Source organism: Meleagris gallopavo, chromosome 11 (genome assembly GCF_905368555.1).
Source record: "Meleagris gallopavo chromosome 11, MGAL_WU_HG_1.1, whole genome shotgun sequence".
Classification (NCBI taxonomy): domain Eukaryota; kingdom Metazoa; phylum Chordata; class Aves; order Galliformes; family Phasianidae; genus Meleagris; species Meleagris gallopavo.
In genome coordinates, this window is record NC_139414.1 from 14379731 (window position 1) to 14397954 (window position 18224).

The 18224-nt window shown below is 59.7% G+C and overlaps 2 protein-coding genes across 6 annotated transcripts; both read right to left on the minus strand.

Moving 5' to 3' along the window:
* Positions 1–100: 100 nt before the first annotated feature.
* On the minus strand, positions 101–10078 carry LOC104912699 (mucin-4-like). Of its 3 annotated transcripts, none has more exons than XM_085232608.1 (12): positions 9922–10078; positions 3733–9084; positions 3026–3165; positions 2782–2946; positions 2267–2422; positions 2014–2144; positions 1848–1936; positions 1307–1486; positions 1054–1206; positions 811–930; positions 541–579; positions 101–457 (listed from the first exon to the last, which is right to left on the minus strand). In XM_085232608.1, exons 1-12 carry the CDS (start codon positions 9980–9982, stop codon positions 441–443), a joined length of 6603 nt encoding a protein of 2200 aa, XP_085088734.1. In that variant the 5' UTR covers positions 9983–10078; the 3' UTR covers positions 101–440. The 3 variants fall into 3 exon arrangements, with proteins under 3 accessions (XP_085088734.1, XP_085088733.1, XP_085088735.1); XM_085232607.1 differs by having other exon boundaries at positions 3346–9084; XM_085232609.1 differs by lacking the exon at positions 3733–9084 and having other exon boundaries at positions 9922–10074.
* Positions 10079–13009: 2931 nt separating this feature from the next.
* Positions 13010–18204, minus strand: LOC104912665 (uncharacterized). Of its 3 annotated transcripts, XM_085232634.1 has the most exons (7): positions 17988–18204; positions 17220–17374; positions 16220–16511; positions 14202–14570; positions 14026–14133; positions 13719–13804; positions 13010–13581 (listed from the first exon to the last, which is right to left on the minus strand). In XM_085232634.1, exons 1-7 carry the CDS (start codon positions 18055–18057, stop codon positions 13507–13509), a joined length of 1155 nt encoding a protein of 384 aa, XP_085088760.1. In that variant the 5' UTR covers positions 18058–18204; the 3' UTR covers positions 13010–13506. The 3 variants fall into 3 exon arrangements, with proteins under 3 accessions (XP_085088760.1, XP_010715080.4, XP_010715081.4); XM_010716778.4 differs by having other exon boundaries at positions 16220–17374; XM_010716779.4 differs by lacking the exon at positions 14026–14133 and having other exon boundaries at positions 16220–17374.
* Between the last annotated feature and the right edge of the window lie 20 nt (positions 18205–18224).

Genomic DNA, 18224 nt, shown 5'->3' on the forward strand with positions numbered 1-18224 from the left:
CCAGCTCTCAACATCAGATCACACAAACCAATCTCTGCTCCGAGCCCACTCCCATCCCACCCACCAGAGAGGTGGCTGCACTTCACTGGTGATGCTCAGACCCTCTGATGCTTTATTGAAGGAATGCAATTGACAAGAACTTTGGTGCTTTTGCAGAATTCAGGGTTCTCACACACACAATATTATTTTTCTCCCGTTATTTCCAATCACAGGGTTGAACCAATGCAAGGTGCAAAGGCCCAGATGCTGGGGGCTAAAATCCCCTGTAGTGCCGTCCCCAGGCAGGAGAGCAGGGGCAAGGAACATGGTGACAGTGCCACAGTGTCTGTTCCATCACTGAGGGAGCAGAGACATGCAGGGGACACATAGGGTACAAATGGGAGTGAAGAGTTTGAAGGATCATCCACGGCCCGGAGTGTTGTGTGTATGTGACCCACAAGTTACTCCTCCTCCTCATCTGCAAGGAGATAATAAATGGTGAGACCTCAGCCCCAGCCTCTCCGGGGCATGGGGTGAGCCCAGGACCCCTGAGCCCCTCACCTCTCTGCTCCTCCGAGTCGCTGTCTTCTGAGAAATCCTCTGTGGATTGCAAGAAAGACCAAAGCTCAGCCCACACCCACAAATGCTGCCTGTGTCTCTCCTCCCCACATTGCCCAGCTCCATAGCGCTGTGTGTTACACCAGCCCAGAGCACGGTACCATCCACCTCCAAACCCAAACCCAAACTCCTCTCAGGGCTGTCACTGCATTCACCATGGAGGATCTGGGATGTCCCCCTCCAGCCCTGGGCACATGCAGTCAGGGAACCCACCTGCACTGTGTGCCCGGTACCCATCGCATCCAATCCGCGGTCTCTTCTCGTTGTAGCGGGCACAGAGGCGAGCACTCCCTGCTTGATTGCAGCACCAATCATACAGCTTCAGCTCCTGGTCTGGGGGAAGGAAACACAGAATCATGGGCTGGGAAGGGGAGGAGAGCGTGGCCATCCACAGTGCGTCCAGAGATGGGTTGGCACAGAGATGCTTCCCTCCTGCATCCCGGTGTCCGTGCTTACCACGATACGGGGACGCCTGTCGGGATGCCCTCCAGTATCTCTCCTGCCGCCCCTCCACCAGCTGCCCCCGGCCATCATACAGGCAGCGGACACCAGCACCGTGTGAGTTGGGCGAAGCGGAGTGCAGCATGGAGACACGAGCAGACCCCCAGCCTGGAGCAGGGATGCAATCAGCTCATTGGGCACGTTGGGACACCCGTGGGGGATGCCATGGGCGCACGGGGGACACACTGGGGATGGCGGTGCCACTTGCCTCCGCGGCCACTCCTGAAGCGCCGGTCCTGCTGGCCTTGCTGCAGGGAGCAGGGGCAGGCAGGCAGGTCCTGGTTCCATGCCTGCGGCTCCTGCTGCCACTCTGTCCACGCCAGGCACTTCAGGCGGTAGTTGATGCCCACGCGGCTCTCCAGCTTGTACAGCCACAGCCCACGGAGATCTGAATGGGGAATGGGAGATGGGACCGTGGGCGGCTCCAGCAGAGAGAACGGATGCTGATGCTGTTGAGTCCCCACCATGGGACTCCAACACCAGGGGAATATTCAGGAAATGGGAGAGAGGCTCTTGCCGAGAAGAAATCTCCAAGAAATCGTATTGCACAAAAAAGGGATGCATCATTATGGAACATCCCAAGGATGTTCCCAAAGTTTAGCTCATTTCCAGCATCACTCATCACTCATACCCGGGGGACTCAGTTTATGTGTCTGGATGGAAATGGTGTTGATAGTGAATTCAGTGTCCCCCCCCGCCTGGAGCTGTCCCCATGCCTGTCCAGAGCATCCCCCAGGCCATGTGTCTACCTGTATTGTAGCCTCTGTAGCGGTCAGGGCGATATTTTGCAGCTGGAGATCCTTGGGTCAGGTCATCATTGTGGTAATACCCATCCCCACTGCACAGGGGAAAGGGGAACAGTCAGACATTGTGGGTTGCACCACCCCAGCACGGTGTCCCTGTGACACCCTGTACCTGGTGTAGCCGATCAGCACGTTGGTGGCCGGCAGCTGGGTGTAGTCCCACTGCATTCCTCCATCCTGGTACAGGATAAGGACATAGGACCTGAAGCCATCAGTGGTGAGGGCAGCCTGGTATGTGTTTGTCTGGGGAGAAGCACCAAGGAAAGGTAAAGGACTGAACAGAGCTGATGGATTTAGCATGAGGTCAACCTAATGAGGCTTCCAGAGAAATGGTACTTGGACACCTCCAACTCGTAGGCCCATACCCTGCGGCTGTCACCACGTGCCCCATAGGCAGGTGCCTTCTCCCAGGTGATCTTCAGGGTCCAAGCTGCAGAGTAGGAGGACCTCAGATAGCGCCGGACCTTCGCTTCCACGTCACGGATGAATGGTGGCTTCTCTGAGTTCAGGGTGAGAAACTCCTGTGAGTTTGGGACACAAAAGGGATGATGTGACCCCAATGGGACCATTCATGATAATGCAACCAGCTGTGTGGCTCCCAAGAAGGGAAATGCCACCCATCACCTGTTCACTCTGCATCTCAAAGGGAATCCATGACCAAAGCAATGAATCATAGAACCATTTGAGTTGGAAGGGACCCTTATAGGCCATCTGGCTGAACCCCCTGCAATGAACAGAGACACCTACCACTCCATCAAGAGCCCCATCCAACCTGACCATAAGTGTCTCCAGGGACGGGCCACCCACTGCCTCTCTGGGCAACCTGTGCCAGTGCCTCAACCACCTCAATGCAATCACACATAAGGATGGCTTCACCAACCTGGTAGAAGGTGGTGCCAGTGCCCCTGGAGAAGTCAGCATTGTCCCAAAACACGGCGATCATGGGAACACCTTCGCGGCCGGTGAATCCGCGGGCAGGCGGGTTGGGGAGCGTGAGGATGCTTCTGTCGGAGGCTGGGAAGATGATCTGCCCGTTGTCTGTGAACTGTGCACAAGGGGATGGGGTTGGAGCTTTTCTACATCAGGCATTGGAAGGAGGTCCACTCAGGGCAGCATGGACTCACGTAGAGAGAATCACGCAGGGTTTTCCCAAACGGGAATCCAGTCTCAGGCTTGAAAAGCGGGGAATTGAAGTCCACTCTCCTTTGCACATACTCATGGTCATTCTCTCTTGCTCCATACCCATAGAGGGGCACCGCTGGGACTAAAAGAGAACAACAAAATTCAGAAAAAATGTTCTTGTAGCAAAACCCCTTGGGCTGTGCCAACAGAAATAATTTTGCTTTCAAGGTGACACCGGCTGGGCAGCAGGAGGATGGGGGCACACCGGGACACCCCGCTCCTGCTCCCATCCCTATCCCTGCCCTAGCTCTGCATCACCCACCTGTGGGGAGTGGCTGTCGGGTCGGGGCAGCAGCCGGCTGTCCTGGAGCTGGGAGCATAGAGGATGATACATGGGCACCAACAGTGGACGCGCCGCTTGCCCCCAGCCCCATGAGCCCCATCTTGTCCCCAGGGCTGGGGGCCGGGCTGCAGGACACGGCAGGGAGCGGGGTGGCAGAGGTGGACCCTCTTTGGGCTCCCCCTGGGACCGGGATAGTTGCGTGGATGCTCACCCCACTGGCAGCCCCACGGGCTGGATTGGCGATGGTGGGGCCGTCAGCATCCCCCCTGCCTTCAGCTGCTGCAGGGACCCCATGCTGGAGGGGAGGCAGCAGCAGGGCAGCCCCACCTGCAGCAGCAGCTCCCCATTCCCCTGCTGCCCACTCACTTGCTGAAATCAGAGAGGAGAGCTGGGGACTGGTGGCTGCTTCCTCCTTCATGTTTTCTCTTTCGAATGCAGAAGGCAGAGCTGGGACAGCATTAGGGGCACGTTGGAGCTCTTCTCCCAGTGGAGCCAGCATCCCAGAAGCCACCTTGTCCACAGAGGACCATGGCAGTGCTGGGGGGCTGCTCCCGCTCTGGGTACTGGAGGCAGAGGCAGGGCCCGCATTGAGAACTGAGCTGTCCCCAACCCCCCTGGCAGAGGCAGACGCAGCCACCAGTAATGGGCTGGAGGCAGCTGGAGCCACTGGGACCAGGGGTTGTGTCTCCTGGGGGGAGGTGGGGATGGAGGGGGACAACACTCCTGATGCGATCTGGACGACAGTTCTCAGCCCATTTCCCCCACTGGCAGAAGGTGACCCCTGGGCTGAGGCTCCCAAATTGCTTCCAGCCAGCTCCACCACATTGACTTGGCTGAGTTTGGCACCAGGAGGTCCGACATTGGCACTGCTTTGAGTGGTGGGGGGAAAGACAGGTGTTTCCTTGTTGCTCTGGAGAGCAGCAGCACCTAAGCCTGAGCTTGAGCCAGCTCCACCAGCTCTGGGGATGCCTGCTCCTGTATCTGCTCTGGCAGCTGCTTCAGGTAATGAAGATCCATCAGCAGATGGGGAGGAAGATATAGAGAGCGGTTTAGCTCCCAGCCTTCCATCAGAGGCTACAGCTGTTCCTGTCCCAGTCTGGTCCTGAGACTGCCCTGAAGCTTCTCCATCTGCAGAGACAGCTTCAGCCCCATCACGCACTCCTCCTGCAGCAGAATGGAGCCCGGGTGCAGCAATCAGGGAGGGCTGCAGAGCACTGGGAGCACCACCTGCTCCTCCCAAGACACCTGGACCAGCTGTATCTGAAGCAGAGGGAGCTGTGAGCACATCACTGGGGGAAGCAGGACCCAATGGGGACAGAGCAGCAGGCAGCAGGCCCATCCCAGCCTTCAGCCCAGCGCCTGGAGAGGAGCTGAAGGATGGCTCAAATGCAGCGGCACTGCTCACTCCTCCCGGCGTCTGCCCTTCTGCTCCCAGTGCTGTCAGACCTGTGCCAGGCTGCACTCCAATGCCAGGAGATAGTGGCCCTGCAGGTCCATATGATGCTGAGCTAGGGGCATCCAGCACCAAACTAAATCCACTGCCCGGTCCCTTGGCCCCAGGGAGAGCTGTGTCCTCAGGAGCACTGATTGCTGTGTCCCACGGCTGTGAAGCCCCAAGGGATGGGGACGCAGGTGCTTCTGGGGCCTCAAACACAGCACCATCCACAGCAGCTGGAGGTGAGAGAGCAGCATCAGGGGCATCAAGGGTCTCAATGGGCAGGGGTCCTGATCCTCCATCCCCAAAGAGGTCATAGCTGGGAGCTGCAGGACTATTTGGGGACAGTGCTGATGCCAGGGCTCCTTCCTCAGGAGCTGGGGCAGGAGACAGTTCAGTATGCAGCACAGCTCCTGGTGTGGTGTCAGTGGGGCCCTGCTGGATGCTGCTGGCTGCAGAGCTCGTGTCTGCGTAGGGACTTTGGTTCTCTGGGATTTCTGCCTGTGCCACACCACCTGCACTGTTGATCCCTTGTGCCACAGTGAGCTCTGGGCCATATGCAGAGCCCGGGGATGGGACGGCAGAGCCAGGAGCTGCTGCTGGGATGGGTGCAGCTGCTCCATCATTGTCTGAAATAGAGGGAACTGCAAGAACGTCACTTTGAGAGGCAGAGTTGGGTGGGGACCCAGCACCAGGCAGCAGACTTGTTCCAGTTTCAAGTCCAGCTACTGGAGAAGAGCTTAGGGATGGCTCAAATGCAGCTGCACTGCTCACTCCTCCCAGCGCCTGTCCCTCCACTCCCAGCACTGTCAGATCTGTGCCAGGCTGCTCTGCAATGTCAGGTGATGGTGGCCCCACGGGTTCATATGATGCTGAGCTGGGGGTATTCAATGCTGAATTGATTCCACTGCCCGGTCCCTCAGCCTCAGGGAGAGCTGTGTTTCCAGGAGCACCAGCTGCTGTGTCCCATGGCTGTGATGCCCCAAGGAATGGGGATGCTGGTTCTCCCAGGGCAGCACCAAAGTCAGAGCTCACTGCTGCCTCTGCTCTGTCATCAGGCCCAAACACAGCGCCATCCACAGCAGCGGGAGGTGGGAGAGCAGCACCAGGGGCACCAAGGGTCTCGATGGGCAGGACTCCTGATCCTCCAGCTCCAGAGAGGTCCTGGCTCGGATCCGCAGGACCATATGGGGACAGTGCTGGTGCCAGGGCTCCTTCCCCAGGAGCTGGGACAGGACTCAACTCGGTATGCAGCACAGCTCCTGGTGTGGTGCCAGTGGGGCCCTGCTGGATGCTGCTGGCTGCAGGGCTCGTGTCACTCTGGGTGTTCTCGTAGGGGCTGCCATCTCCTGCATCTTCTGCCTGTGTTATGTCCCCTGCTCCTGTGTCGCCCTGTGCCTGTTGCCCTGCAGCGGGCAATGCTGAGTCATCAGGTGCAGAAGATGATGGGTTGGTGGCACCCAAAGCTGAACTCAAGCTGGTGTCGGGTCCATCAACTCCTGGCATCCCCACATCTGTGCCAGGCTGTACGCCAAAGCTGGGTGATGGTGGGCCCACAGGTCCATACAATGCTGTGCTGGGGGCATCCAATGCTGAATTGATGCCAATATCTGGTTCCCCAGCCCCAGGGAGAGCTGTGTCTTCAGGAGCACCAGCTGCTGTGTCCCATGGCTGTGATGCCCCAAGGAATGGGGATGCTGGTTCTCCCAGGGCAGCACCAAAGTCAGAGCTCACTGCTGCCTCTGCTCCGTCATCAGGCCCAAACACAGCGCCATGCACAGCAGCTGGAGGTGGGAGAGCACCAAGGGTCTCGATGGGCAGGGCTCCTGATCCTCCAGCTCCAGAGAGGTCCTGGCTCAGATCCGCAGGACCGTATGGGGACAGTGCTGGTGCCAGGGCTCCTTCCCCAGGAGCTGGGACAGGACTCAGCTCGGTATGCAGCACAGCTCCTGGTGTGGTGTCAGTGGGGCCCTGCTGGATGCTGCTGGCTGCAAGGCTCGTGTCACTCTGGGTGTTCTCATAGGGGCTGCCATCTCCTGCATCTTCTGCCTGTGTTATGTCCCCTGCTCCTGTGTCTGCCTGTGCCTGTTGCCCTGCAGTGGGCAATGCTGAGCCATCAGGTGCAGAAGATGATGGGTTGGTGGCACCCAAAGCTGAACTCAAGCTGGTGTCAGGTCCATCAACTCCTGGCATCCCCACATCTGTGCCAGGCTGTACGCCAAAGCTGGGTGATGGTGGGCCCACAGGTCCATACAATGCTGTGCTGGGGGCATCTAATGCTGAATTGATGCCAATATCTGGTTCCTCAGCCCCAGGGAGAGCTGTGTCTTGAGGAGCACCGACTGCTGTGTCCCATGGCTGTGAAGCCTCAAGGGATGGGGACGCAGGTGCTTCTGGAGCAGCACCAAGGTCAGGGCTCACTGCTGCCTCTGCTCCATCGTTGGCCTCAAACACAGCGCCATGCACAGCAGCTGGAGGTGGGAGAGCAGCATCAGGGGCACCAAGGGTCTCGATGGGCAGGGCTCCTGATCCTCCAGCTCCAGAGAGGTCCTGGCTCAGATCCGCAGGACCATATGGGGACAGTGCTGGTGCCAGGGCTCCTTCCCCAGGAGCTGGGACAGGACTCAGCTCGGTATGCAGCACAGCTCCTGGTGTGGTGTCAGTGGGGTCCTGCTGGATGCTGCTGGCTGCAGGGCTCGTGTCACTCTGGGTGTTCTCGTAGGGGCTGCCATCTCCTGCATCTTCTGCCTGTGTTATGTCCCCTGCTCCTGTGTCTGCCTGTGCCTGTTGCCCTGCAGCAGACAATGCTGCGCCATCAGGTGCAGAAGATGATGGGTTGGTGGCACCCAAAGCTGAACTCAAGCTGATGCTGGGTCTGTCAGTTGCTGTCCCCCATGGCTGTGACCCCTCTAGGGATGGGGATAAAGATACTCCTAGATCAGCACTGTAGTCAGGGTTCACCACTGTGCCGTCATCAGTTTCCAGAAGTGACCCAGCTGCAACCCCTGGGGGTGGGAAAGCAGTGCTGGGTGCACTAGAAGTGCCTGTAGGGGCCAGTGGATCAGCACCAAGCAGTGATGGCTCTTCTCTGATGGGGCTCAGCCATGTTGCTGGCTGCAGGGAGCTCTCGGCCAGATCCACAGCCCCTGTGGGCAGGGGCACGCCAGTGTCTGCGGCTGGGACATCCGCATCACTCTGCACATCGGTGGCTGGCAGCAGAGTGGCTGTGTCTCCTCTCACCCCAGGTGCTGCAGGTGCCTCACTGTCTGCCAGGACTGAGCCAGGTCCGGATGGCAACACTGCTGGGGCTCCCTGCTTGTCCCCATCACCAGGTTCTAGCAAATTAGCAGGGCTCGGCCCTGCCTGGCCGGCGAGAAGGGAGCTCTGCTCTGGATTTTCTGCTGTTCCCAATGCTGTCACACTCTCTGGAGGCAGTTGTGATGAATTAGCCGTGTTGAAGACACCATTTGCTGCATCTCCCACATCTCCAGACTCCAAAGTTGCCCACCCCGGGGTGTCACCCACGGTTCCACTCACAACCTTGGTCCACGGTGTTGGGAGAAACCTGCTGGCACCAGGGCTGGGGATTGATGAGGTGGCATGTCCATCCCCTTGGCTGTCCCCAGGCAGGGTGACACCTTCCACCTCTGCTCCTGAAGCTGGGGGCAGAGCAGTGATACGGGGGTGCAGAGGGGTGGTGGTCAGCACCTGTGTCCCTGCAGCTGTTGGAATGGTGACACTGGGGAGGAACATGGCATCAGTTGTGGACTCCAAGCCACCTCCTGCCCTTGTTGTGGATGCTGGGACATCTGCAAAGACAGGGGTGCTCCCCGAGGGTGCAGCAGCAGTGGTCGCCGTTATGTTGTGCTTGGTGCTGGGGGTAAAACTGGGCTGTGGGGTGACAACGATGGCAGCAGCTGTGGCAGCTGCCAAATCACTCTCGTTTTTCTGTGTTGCATCAAGAGATGTGGCCACATCCGTCCCAGCCTGAGGGACTCCAGTGGGTGCCTGTGTCACTTCCCCAGTGCTCAGCCCTGCATCTCTCTCTGCACCCAAAGGGGAGTTGTACCCAGTAGTCTCAGTCACCGAATCTGGCTCAGCCCAGGAGGGGAAGGATGGGCTCACGGTGGGACTCACTAGGATGCTCTCAGCCATCACGGTGTCATTGACAGTTCTTGTCCCCACAGTGCCCAGCAGCAGGCCAGTGGGTGCCTCGCTCTGCGATGGAGTGGCAGCAAATGGTCCCTCTGTGGTGACAGGGACAGCAGCGGTGGTTCCCAGCCCTGGATGGAGCACAGAGCAGAGCATTACAGTGAGGACAGGACCAGTGTTCCCTTGGCTTAAGGACAGCAAGAGGGAGCACACAGGGTGGATGGGAGGGCTGCACTGGGGGTGACAGCAGGGTGACAGATGGGTCACCCCTTCCCCGGAACTCCCTAGGGCCAGAGCTGCAGGGGCTAAGTGTGTGCCACCACAACAGCCATCAGAGCAGACAACAGCAACCGATGAAATCCCACCCTGGCTTATTTTTAGCACAGCGGTGCAACCACTGGAGGGACTGAGTTGGAGGATCTGCTGACTCCTGGCTCCGGGTAGCTGTAATTAGGGGAGCCCTAATTAGCACCCAGCAAGTGAGACTGGGCGCTCAGCCCCGGCGCTCCGGTCCATCAGGTTCCCTGCGGGCAGCCAGCCCCCAGCATCCAGCATGCTGCATGCCAGCAACCACGTGCCAGCATGGTTCATGGATCTCAGTGTATCCTGCCCACATTATGGGGGTCCCTAACTTCCTTTTCACCCCCCTGGTTCCTCTCATTCCCCTTCTCTTTCTTCTTCCCCTTCCCTTTCTTGCCTTTCTCTTCTCTTCCAGTGAATAAAGGGATTTTCAGCAGCATCAGCATGAAGGCTGAAGGATGAGATGAGGAAGCCCTGCTGCACTCCGATGCAGCCTTCAGTGTCCTTGTGCAGGGCAATGCCATGCCCCCTACAACACTTTCTTAGCTCTTTGGCTGCAAAGGACCTCAAGCATTAGACTAAGAAAGGTTTCTGATGTATCCTGAAAGAAAAAAAGCATCTCCCAGCCATACCCAATAGGTAGAGTAGCAGGAAAATATGGGACATACCGTGCAGAATCCATAGACAGCATCCCATGAAGGTCGGAAGCATCCATCCCCTGGTCCCCATGCCTCGGGCAGAACTCCGAGGCGCTGGAAGGGAAGGGAAGAGAGAGCAGCACGGAGCAGCTCCTGCAGCCAGAGTCCCACAGGTGTGGTCCTGCTCCAAGTCCCTCCTATTTATGGGGCTGGTGAAGGAGGCAAGTCCCCTCCCTCCCCTGCTGCTCTCCTTCCACGTCCCCATCCCCAGTCCCATCCCTCGCAGCTTTCCCTTGCCGAGGGCCACATGGGCTCAGCACCCACCTCCTTTCATCCTCCCCTGGGGGCTGTGGGTGCCCCACGGAGGAGCAGCCCCTTACAGACAAGTGTGTTTGGCATCACCCTATAGCCACCAACTGGAACTGCTGAGCCTTCTGTGCCCAGGGCAAGGATGCAAAACCCTGCCCAGCTCGCGGAAGGTCTGAAAGTAGGGGAGGTAGGATTGGGACAGCCATGGGGTGACCCCAGAGGAGCACCAGGAACCCCCAAATCTGGCTGTGCCATTTGTGGTAGCAGACGATGGGCAGCCCTGCTCCCATTCCTCCCCTTACCCTCCTTTTCCCCACAGCCCCCGTTCCCACTCCCCACCCGGGGCTTCCCAGCGAACGGCATTGCACAACGCCCACCAGCGCACGCTCTGGGAATCGATTAAACGCTCCTTAAGCAGCGATGCCCGCGGGCAGCTCTCTCAAAGCGTCATTAGAGGTGTCGTCAGGCAGCAGCCGGGTACGCGCTGTGCCGCCGGAGCCTCCATTAAGCAGGATGCGGTGGCACGGCCAGCGACACCCGGAGCACCAACCCACGCATTGCCCCCTGCCCGCACACCGGGTGTAAATCACACTGCTCCACTCACCCGCAACGAACGCCGACACCGGGAGTGCTGTGTGAGGCGGGGGGATGGGGCAGGGCGGGTGATGGGTCCTACCAAGAGGTGACCCAGCTGATGCTCTACTCTCTCTCGGCCCACATACTATGCCCAGGGATTGGCACCATTCGGAGTCCCCCTAAAAGGCCTCTCTACCCTTTGCTCTCCAGCTTGGGGGAATGACACAGATTAGGGTGAGGATAGAAGCGCATCCTGTGCTCCAGCATGCACAGCATGCAGCACTGGGGCAATCATCCCTAAACTCATCTCTATCCTCACCCCAATCCTCAGTCCCATGTCAATCCCTGTCCTCATCCCCATCCTCATCCCTGTCCTCACTCCTGTCCTCAGTCCCATCCCCATCCATGTCATCATCCCTATCCTCATCCCTTAACCATCCTCATCCCTTAACCATCCTCATCCCTTAACCACCCCCATCCCTATCCCCATCCTCATCTCCATCTCCATCCCTATCCTCATCCCTTAACCATCCCCATCCCCATTCTCATCCCCACTCCCTTCTCTATTCTCATTCCCGTACCCAACCTCGCTCTAAGGATGGTCCTGCTCCCATCCAACAAAGGATCTTTGCACTGATCCTTGTGCTGTGCCCAAAGCTCAGATCCCAGCCGGTCACCGGCCCCCACAAGGATATCCCTCATCCCCAGTTACGGAAGCACAGGATGGACATAGGAGACAAGGACTGGGGCAGAGAGCACAGACAGCAGAAATGTATGGAAAGAGCCTCACTTCTGTTGGGTGTCAGCAGGGTCCCGCCATGCACACACTAAGGAGATGCTGGCTCCATACATGGGACTTATTGGGATCATGGGTAAGGGATCAGCACTGCTGGGAACCCCATTGCCCGGAGGCTCAGCACCATCCGGCGCAGCCCGGCACAGCGGCCCTTATCGGCCTTCCTGGAATTAATGGGCTGCTTGTTCCAGCCCTGCAGAGATTACGGCATCTCCTGCCGGCAAGGGCAGCGGGAGAGTGCTGGAGGGCCGGGTTATCCATCAACCCCACGGGTTCTGGATCATTTGGTGTGCCGGGCACAGTGCAGCAGCACTGCCGCAGTAGGGGTGAAGGGAAGGGGAGGGTCGGAGAGGACACCAAGGTCAGCAGGGGCTGGCGGTGTGTCCCAAAGGTGAGGATCCCGCTGGGTGCCCAGAGCAGGGTCTGCTCCCTGCTGATGAGTGGGAGTGGGTGGCAGCACAGAGGCTGATAAATGCTTTTACAGTTGGAGGAGCCCCATGTAGCGAGGGACGTCCCCAGCTCACACCCCATCACATCCACGTCCCCAGGGGGGCCTCCTCTCCATTCCAGGGTGGGGGCAGAGGGATGTGGCCAGCCCACAGCATCTCCTCCCCCAGCCACGCCAGCTATGCCAGCCGGGGACTGTGAGCGCCCCGGTCCCCTTTTCATCCTACTTCAGGACCTTTTCCTCCTTTTGTGACGCACTTTGGCTGCAGTGTCTCAGCCTTGGCCTTGTGCCACTTCCCGGGGTCTGAATTTATGGATTCAACAGGCGGTGGAATCGGCCCGGTGGGACTGAGCGTGGGAGGGCCCCTGGCCCCATGCCACGGCGTGGGCAGAGCACAAGGATGAGTTCCCATTGCTCCACAAAGCACAGGGGCTGGGGACCCTTCCAGCAAGTAATATCCCGCTCCCCGACTCTGCACCCTGATGCACCTTTGTGTCAACTGCTCAAGCCCTGCACAGAGCCCCATAGCCCCCAAAGGAGCCCCCTAGAACCCTACCCCATAGCCATGCTAGGACCTCACAGAGCCCCATAGTCACCAATAGGACCCTCATATCCCTCCCCAGAATCCCCAGAGACCACAACAATTCCTCCATATGACCTCCATATCCACTTCCAGGATCCCCTTAGGACCTCACAGACCCCTGTATCCCCCAAAACCTCCCAACACACCAGGCAGCATCCTACAGCACATGGGAGAAATCCTGGGATGTGTAGGAGATGTGTACTGGCTTTCCCAGTGGACAAATGGATGCATGTGACACCAAGGTGTCTTTGCCCATTCTGCTTGGCTGCAGGGTAACCACTGTCTGGGAATGGTCCCCAGGTTGGGTCGGGTCCCACAGACCCAGATGTCCCTTTCCCAGGTGGGACATGGTGCCAGCAGGACAGGGCTGCAGGAAGGGATTGCTCCCCCATGAACAACACAGACATTTTTGCTCATTATTTCACTTTTTAATCTCCCTGCGAGGTGACTTGCTTACAGTAATAATTGCTTCGCTCTCATTTTATCTGGCTAATTAATCAGTTAATAAATGACTTTGCTGCAGGGGAGGCAGACACTGCGGCCGTCTCCTCAACCAGGGACTGGAAAAAAACAGGGAAGGAGCTCAGCCCACAGGATTTCCACGGCCCCATGGCATGCACAGCTTGTTGGGGAGTGGGGGTTGATGGGGCCCCCTGCTGTACCATGGGTTCCAGCAGGGCCACTGCTGCATGGTGATAGTGGGGCAGGGTGGGGGGCTGCAGAGCTCCTTCTTTATCATCAGTGTTATGGAGTTGCAGAGTGGCTGTGGGAAGGGGTAGAAAACGGGGCACAGAGGGGTTCTGGGGTGCAGGGAAGCAGATGGGACTGTGTGGGTTACCCAGAGGGACAAGGACAGGAGGTGCAGGATGGCTCAGTCCTGCCCAGCATCCCCTGGCGATGGGCTCAGATCAGCTTCTCCCCTCTCCACTGCAGCAGGACTCTGGCATGTGGGAAGGCGGTCTGCAGGTCCCTGTGGATCTGGGGCAGAGCACAGCATCAGCACACAGCAAGCACAGACACCACGGGACAGGGAGATCCTGTCCCCTCCTCCCACCCAGGAAGGGACACCAGGAGGGTTCCCCATTAATTTGAGGAGGGCTGAGGGCACAGCTCACCTTGGCCAGGAGCCACTCCTGCACTGTGGTGTTCCCCATGTCCAGAGGAGTGATGAGATGCATGGAGAGGAAGAGTTGAGATGCACCTGGGAGCAAGGGACACAGCTCTTGTTGTGCCCCATCCATCCTGTGCTGTAGCAGGAGCACACCCCACAAACCCCCATCCCCCCACAGAGAAAGCAGTGGGGATGCAGCCTCCCCTGAATTGGCCATCAGAAAGCCCAGTGGCCACCACGATAACAAGGAGGTGACGATGCCCATCGGGCACATGTGGCCCTGCCACCTGTCCCCAGGAAGTAGCACTTACTGGTACTGCTCGGAGCACTGGGGCAGGCTGGTGGCAGCTCTGCAGAGGGGCTGGTGGTGCCATTCAGGCTCTGTGCTGAGGTGGTGGCAGGGGGGGAGGGCTCCGTGCCTGGGCACAGCAATGCTTTGTTAGTGCTGCTGTCACAAAGTGCTGCTACAGGTGGGGGTGGCACTCACCTGGGGTGACACTGGGGCTCTGCAGTGCCGTCGAGGTGTCTGGAGGTGTTCCTGTGCTCAGTGTGGAGACATCAGGGCTGGTTCCAGTGGTGCTCCCCAGGGATGGGCTGGGACTGGGGGTGCTCCTGGGAAACACTGTACTGGTGATGGAGGTGGTGGTGGTGTCTACCACGGTTGTAGAGGGCTCAGGTGTTGCAGCTGTGTGTGCTGAAGTGGGGGCAGCACTGCTGGTCCCTGGGGTGGTGCTGGGCATCGCTGAGGTGGGGGCTTCTGTGTCCGGGCTGGAGGGAGGAGTGGTGGCTGCGGTGCTGAGCAGCGACACGGGGGGCTCTGTGGGTTTTGGCACTGTCACACCCACTGCTGTGGTCCCTGCGGAGAGGTGGCAGAGGCATCACCCAGTGTGCTGGCACTGAGGCACCCCACGCTGTGCATCGGCCGTGGGCAGCCAACGGCGGGGATCACCGTCCTGAGCAGATACAGATCCGTGGGGATCAGCGGTGTGGGAGGACAGCACATCCCCAGGCTGACAAGCGGGCACAGCTCCGGGCAGGACCCCCTCCTGGCGCCAGCGATGGCCCCGTCCCACCGCCTCCATCCAGCCCTGCGGCACTCAGAGCCGCCCGTCGGACGGGAAGAGCCGCAGGAACCGGTTACCCTGGGACGGCTTGGGAGCTCCTCTGCAGCGTACACAAAGCTGCGTGCAGATGTTCAGGAACCGATAACGCGGGGCACAAAGAATGGAGCGGAGCCCACGGGAGGAGAGGGAGAGAGGAGTGAATCCTGTTCGTGCGTCAGGATTAGGTTTAGCAGAGATGAGAGCAGGGGGCTGCTGCTCCGGGCAGCCCCGAAGAGGAGTGGAGGAGGAGGTCCGCATGCAAGCAGCAGAAATAAAGCCAAGCTCATTGCTCCTGCTGTGCACGGCACAGCAGCCACAGTGTTCCACTCCCACATCCCTGGGCCGCGACGCTTCCCCCCCATTCATACCGCTCAGCCCTTACCCAGTGCCAGCTTTGACCCAGCGAGGCTCAGCAGCAGGAACAGGGGCAGCCCTCCCCTACGCGCAGCCATGTCCAGGGAGGCAGGAGCCGATGCCTCCTGGTGGGCGCTCCCCACGGCCCCGGCACTGTGGTTTCCGCGTTGCCTTCTCCCGGCAGAGGATGAGCATCCAGACGCGTCCCTTTACTGCCCAGGTGCTGGCACTGCCGGAAGGGCTCTCACCCAGCACGGGTGCTCCCAGGGATGGGCACAACGCCCGGCAGCCATCAGCTGCACGGTGGCCCCAGAACAGCCGCAAGCAAAGTCCCTGAAGCCGGAGACTTGTGCCGGGCAAGGGCAGTGCCAATGGGAAAAGCCCTGGAAGAGCCTGGGACCCTCTAAAACTCCGACAAAGGGGTGATATGTGGTGGCTGCCGACACAGAGGCCTTCAGGGACAGCAGTCCACCCTGTGTGCAAAGAGGCAGAGCCAGGAAGGGCGTGCTCTGGGCTGAGGACTCATCTCCTGGGCTGTCCGTGCAGCATCACTTCCCCAGCACGTGTCACAGCCCAGCGCCGCCTGCAATCAGAGCTGCTTCCTTGTCGCTGGGGTCAGGGATGAGGCCCCTCAGAGGCGCTGGGCCAGGACACAACGTCCTGCGGGTGTGCTGGGGCACGGCCAGAGCGCGGCACTCTGCCGGGGCTGTCACACTGCAGGCACACGGCTGGCTGCCAACACAACGGAGGCACCACCAGTGGCATGGGCAGGATGCAGGCACCCAGGGGTGCTGGGCTTTCACTGTCGGGCTGTCACCAGGTGGTAGGACAGGTGGGATGGCTGCTTGGATGGGACACAGGCACGTGGATGGGTCGTCCTGGGGGTGCTGCTGCTGACATGCCCACCCGAAGCCATGCCCCCAGACCACTCCCACTGCGGCCACACCTCTCAGCTCCTCCTTATATAGGGCACATGGGGGCAGGAGGTGGGTGCTCTGTAGGGGTAGGGTGTTGTTACCTTGTGTCCTTGTCCTACAGCTGCACTCACCTGGGGTGGTACTGAGGCTCGATGGGGATGTCTCCGCAGTCAGGGTGGACACAGCAGGGCTGCTCTCAGTTGTGTTCTCCAGTGGTGGGCTGGGAGTGAGGGTGCTGCTGGTGGTGGTGCTCACCAGGGCTGTGGAGGGCTCAGCTGAGGAATCTGTGGGAGCTGGGGCTGTGCTGGTCCCTGCTGATGTGATCTCAGCCCAGGTGGATGCTGTGACTGTAGAGAGGGGGCTTGGGGTGGTGGTGGTGGTGGTCATCTGGGTTGTTGCAGTGCTGTGTGTGAAGGCACCTGTCTGTACAGTTACGGTGGAGATATCAGAGCTGGTCCTAGCTGTGCTCCCCAGTGTCTGGCTGGGAGTGAGAGTGCTCCTGGGAGGCGCTGTGCTGCTGGTGGAGGTGGTTGTGAAGCCCACCAGGACTGGGGAGGGCTCAGTTGAAGCATCTGACTGTTCTGGGGCACTGCTGGTGCATGAGGGTGTGCTGATGGCACTTGTGCCAAGAGTGGTGTCCACTGAGGTGTGGGGCAGAGGGCTGGAGGTGGAGGAAGGCAGTGTAGTTGTTTCAGCTGCTGCCAAATTAATGGTTGAAGCTAGGGCTGTGCTAGTCCCTGCTGATGTGCCAGGCCTGGTCTCAGCCCATGTGGTTGCTATGGCTGTGGAGGTTGGGCTTGGGGTGGTGGTGATCATCTGGGTTGTTGCAGTGCTGTGTGTGAAGGCATCTGTCTGTGGAGTTACGGTGGAGATATCAGAGCTGGTCCTAGCTGTGCTCCACGGTGTCTGGCTGGGAGTGAGAGTGCTCCTGGGAGGCAATGTGCTGCTGGTGGAGGTGGTTGTGAAGCCCACCAAGGCTGTGGAGAGCTCAGCTGAAGCATCTGACTGTTCTGGTATGGTGGGAGCTGTGGCTGTGCTGGTTTCTGCTGATGCACCAGTGGTGGTGTCAGCCCAGGTCTGTGTTATGGCCGTGGAGGTTGAGCTTGAGGTGGTGGTTGCCCAAGTAGTCACAGTGCTGAGCATGGAGGCATTTGTCTGTGTGCTGGGCATCACTGAGGTGGGGGCTTCTGTGTCCGGACTGGAGGGAGGAGTGATGGCTGCGGTGCTGAGCAGCGACACGGTGGGCTCTGTGGGTTTTGGCACTGTCACACCCACTGCTGTGGTCCCTGCAGAGAGGTGGCAGAGGCATCACCCAGTGTGCTGGCACTGAGGCACCCCACGCTGTGCATCGGCCGTGGGCAGCCAACGGCGGGGATCACCGTCCTGAGCAGATACAGATCCGTGGGGATCAGTGGTGTGGGAGGACAGCACATCCCCAGGCTGACAAGCGGGCACAGCTCCGGGCAGGACCCCCTCCTGGCGCCAGCGATGGCCCCGTCCCACCGCCTCCATCCAGCCCTGCGGCACTCAGAGCCGCCCGTCGGACGGGAAGAGCCGCAGGAACCGGTTACCCTGGGACGGCTTGGGAGCTCCTCTGCAGCGTACACAAAGCTGCTTGCAGATGTTCAGGAACCGATAACGCGGGGCACAAAGAATGGAGTGGGGCCCAGGGGAAGGGGGGGGAGAGAGGAGCGAATCTCAGTTTGTGTGTCAGGGGTGAGCAGCACGATGCAGGCTGCAAGTCACAGAAGCTCCGTGACAACTGAGGGCCGGTGGCTGCCTCAGGCTCGCGGGAGGCCGCGTGGATGGCGATGACCCCGAGGTTCCCACCCTGCGATAGGCGACTCAGTGCCCCCAGCCTGCGCTGCGATGCCCCCACGCGTTTCCCACATCCCTTACCCAGCGCCAGCTCGGACATGGCGATGCTCAGCAGCAGGGACAGGGACAGCACTGCTCTGTGTGCGGCCATGTCCCGGCAGGACCCAACGCCCCGGGCAGGATTCAGTACCCTCCAGGCAGCACCGCTCCAAGCGCTCCCCACAACCCCAGCGCTGCGCGGTTTCCGTGTTGCCTTTGCCCAGCAGCACCCAGGTGGGTCCTTTTGTTTCCTCAGGTGTTGGCACCGAAGGGGGTTTC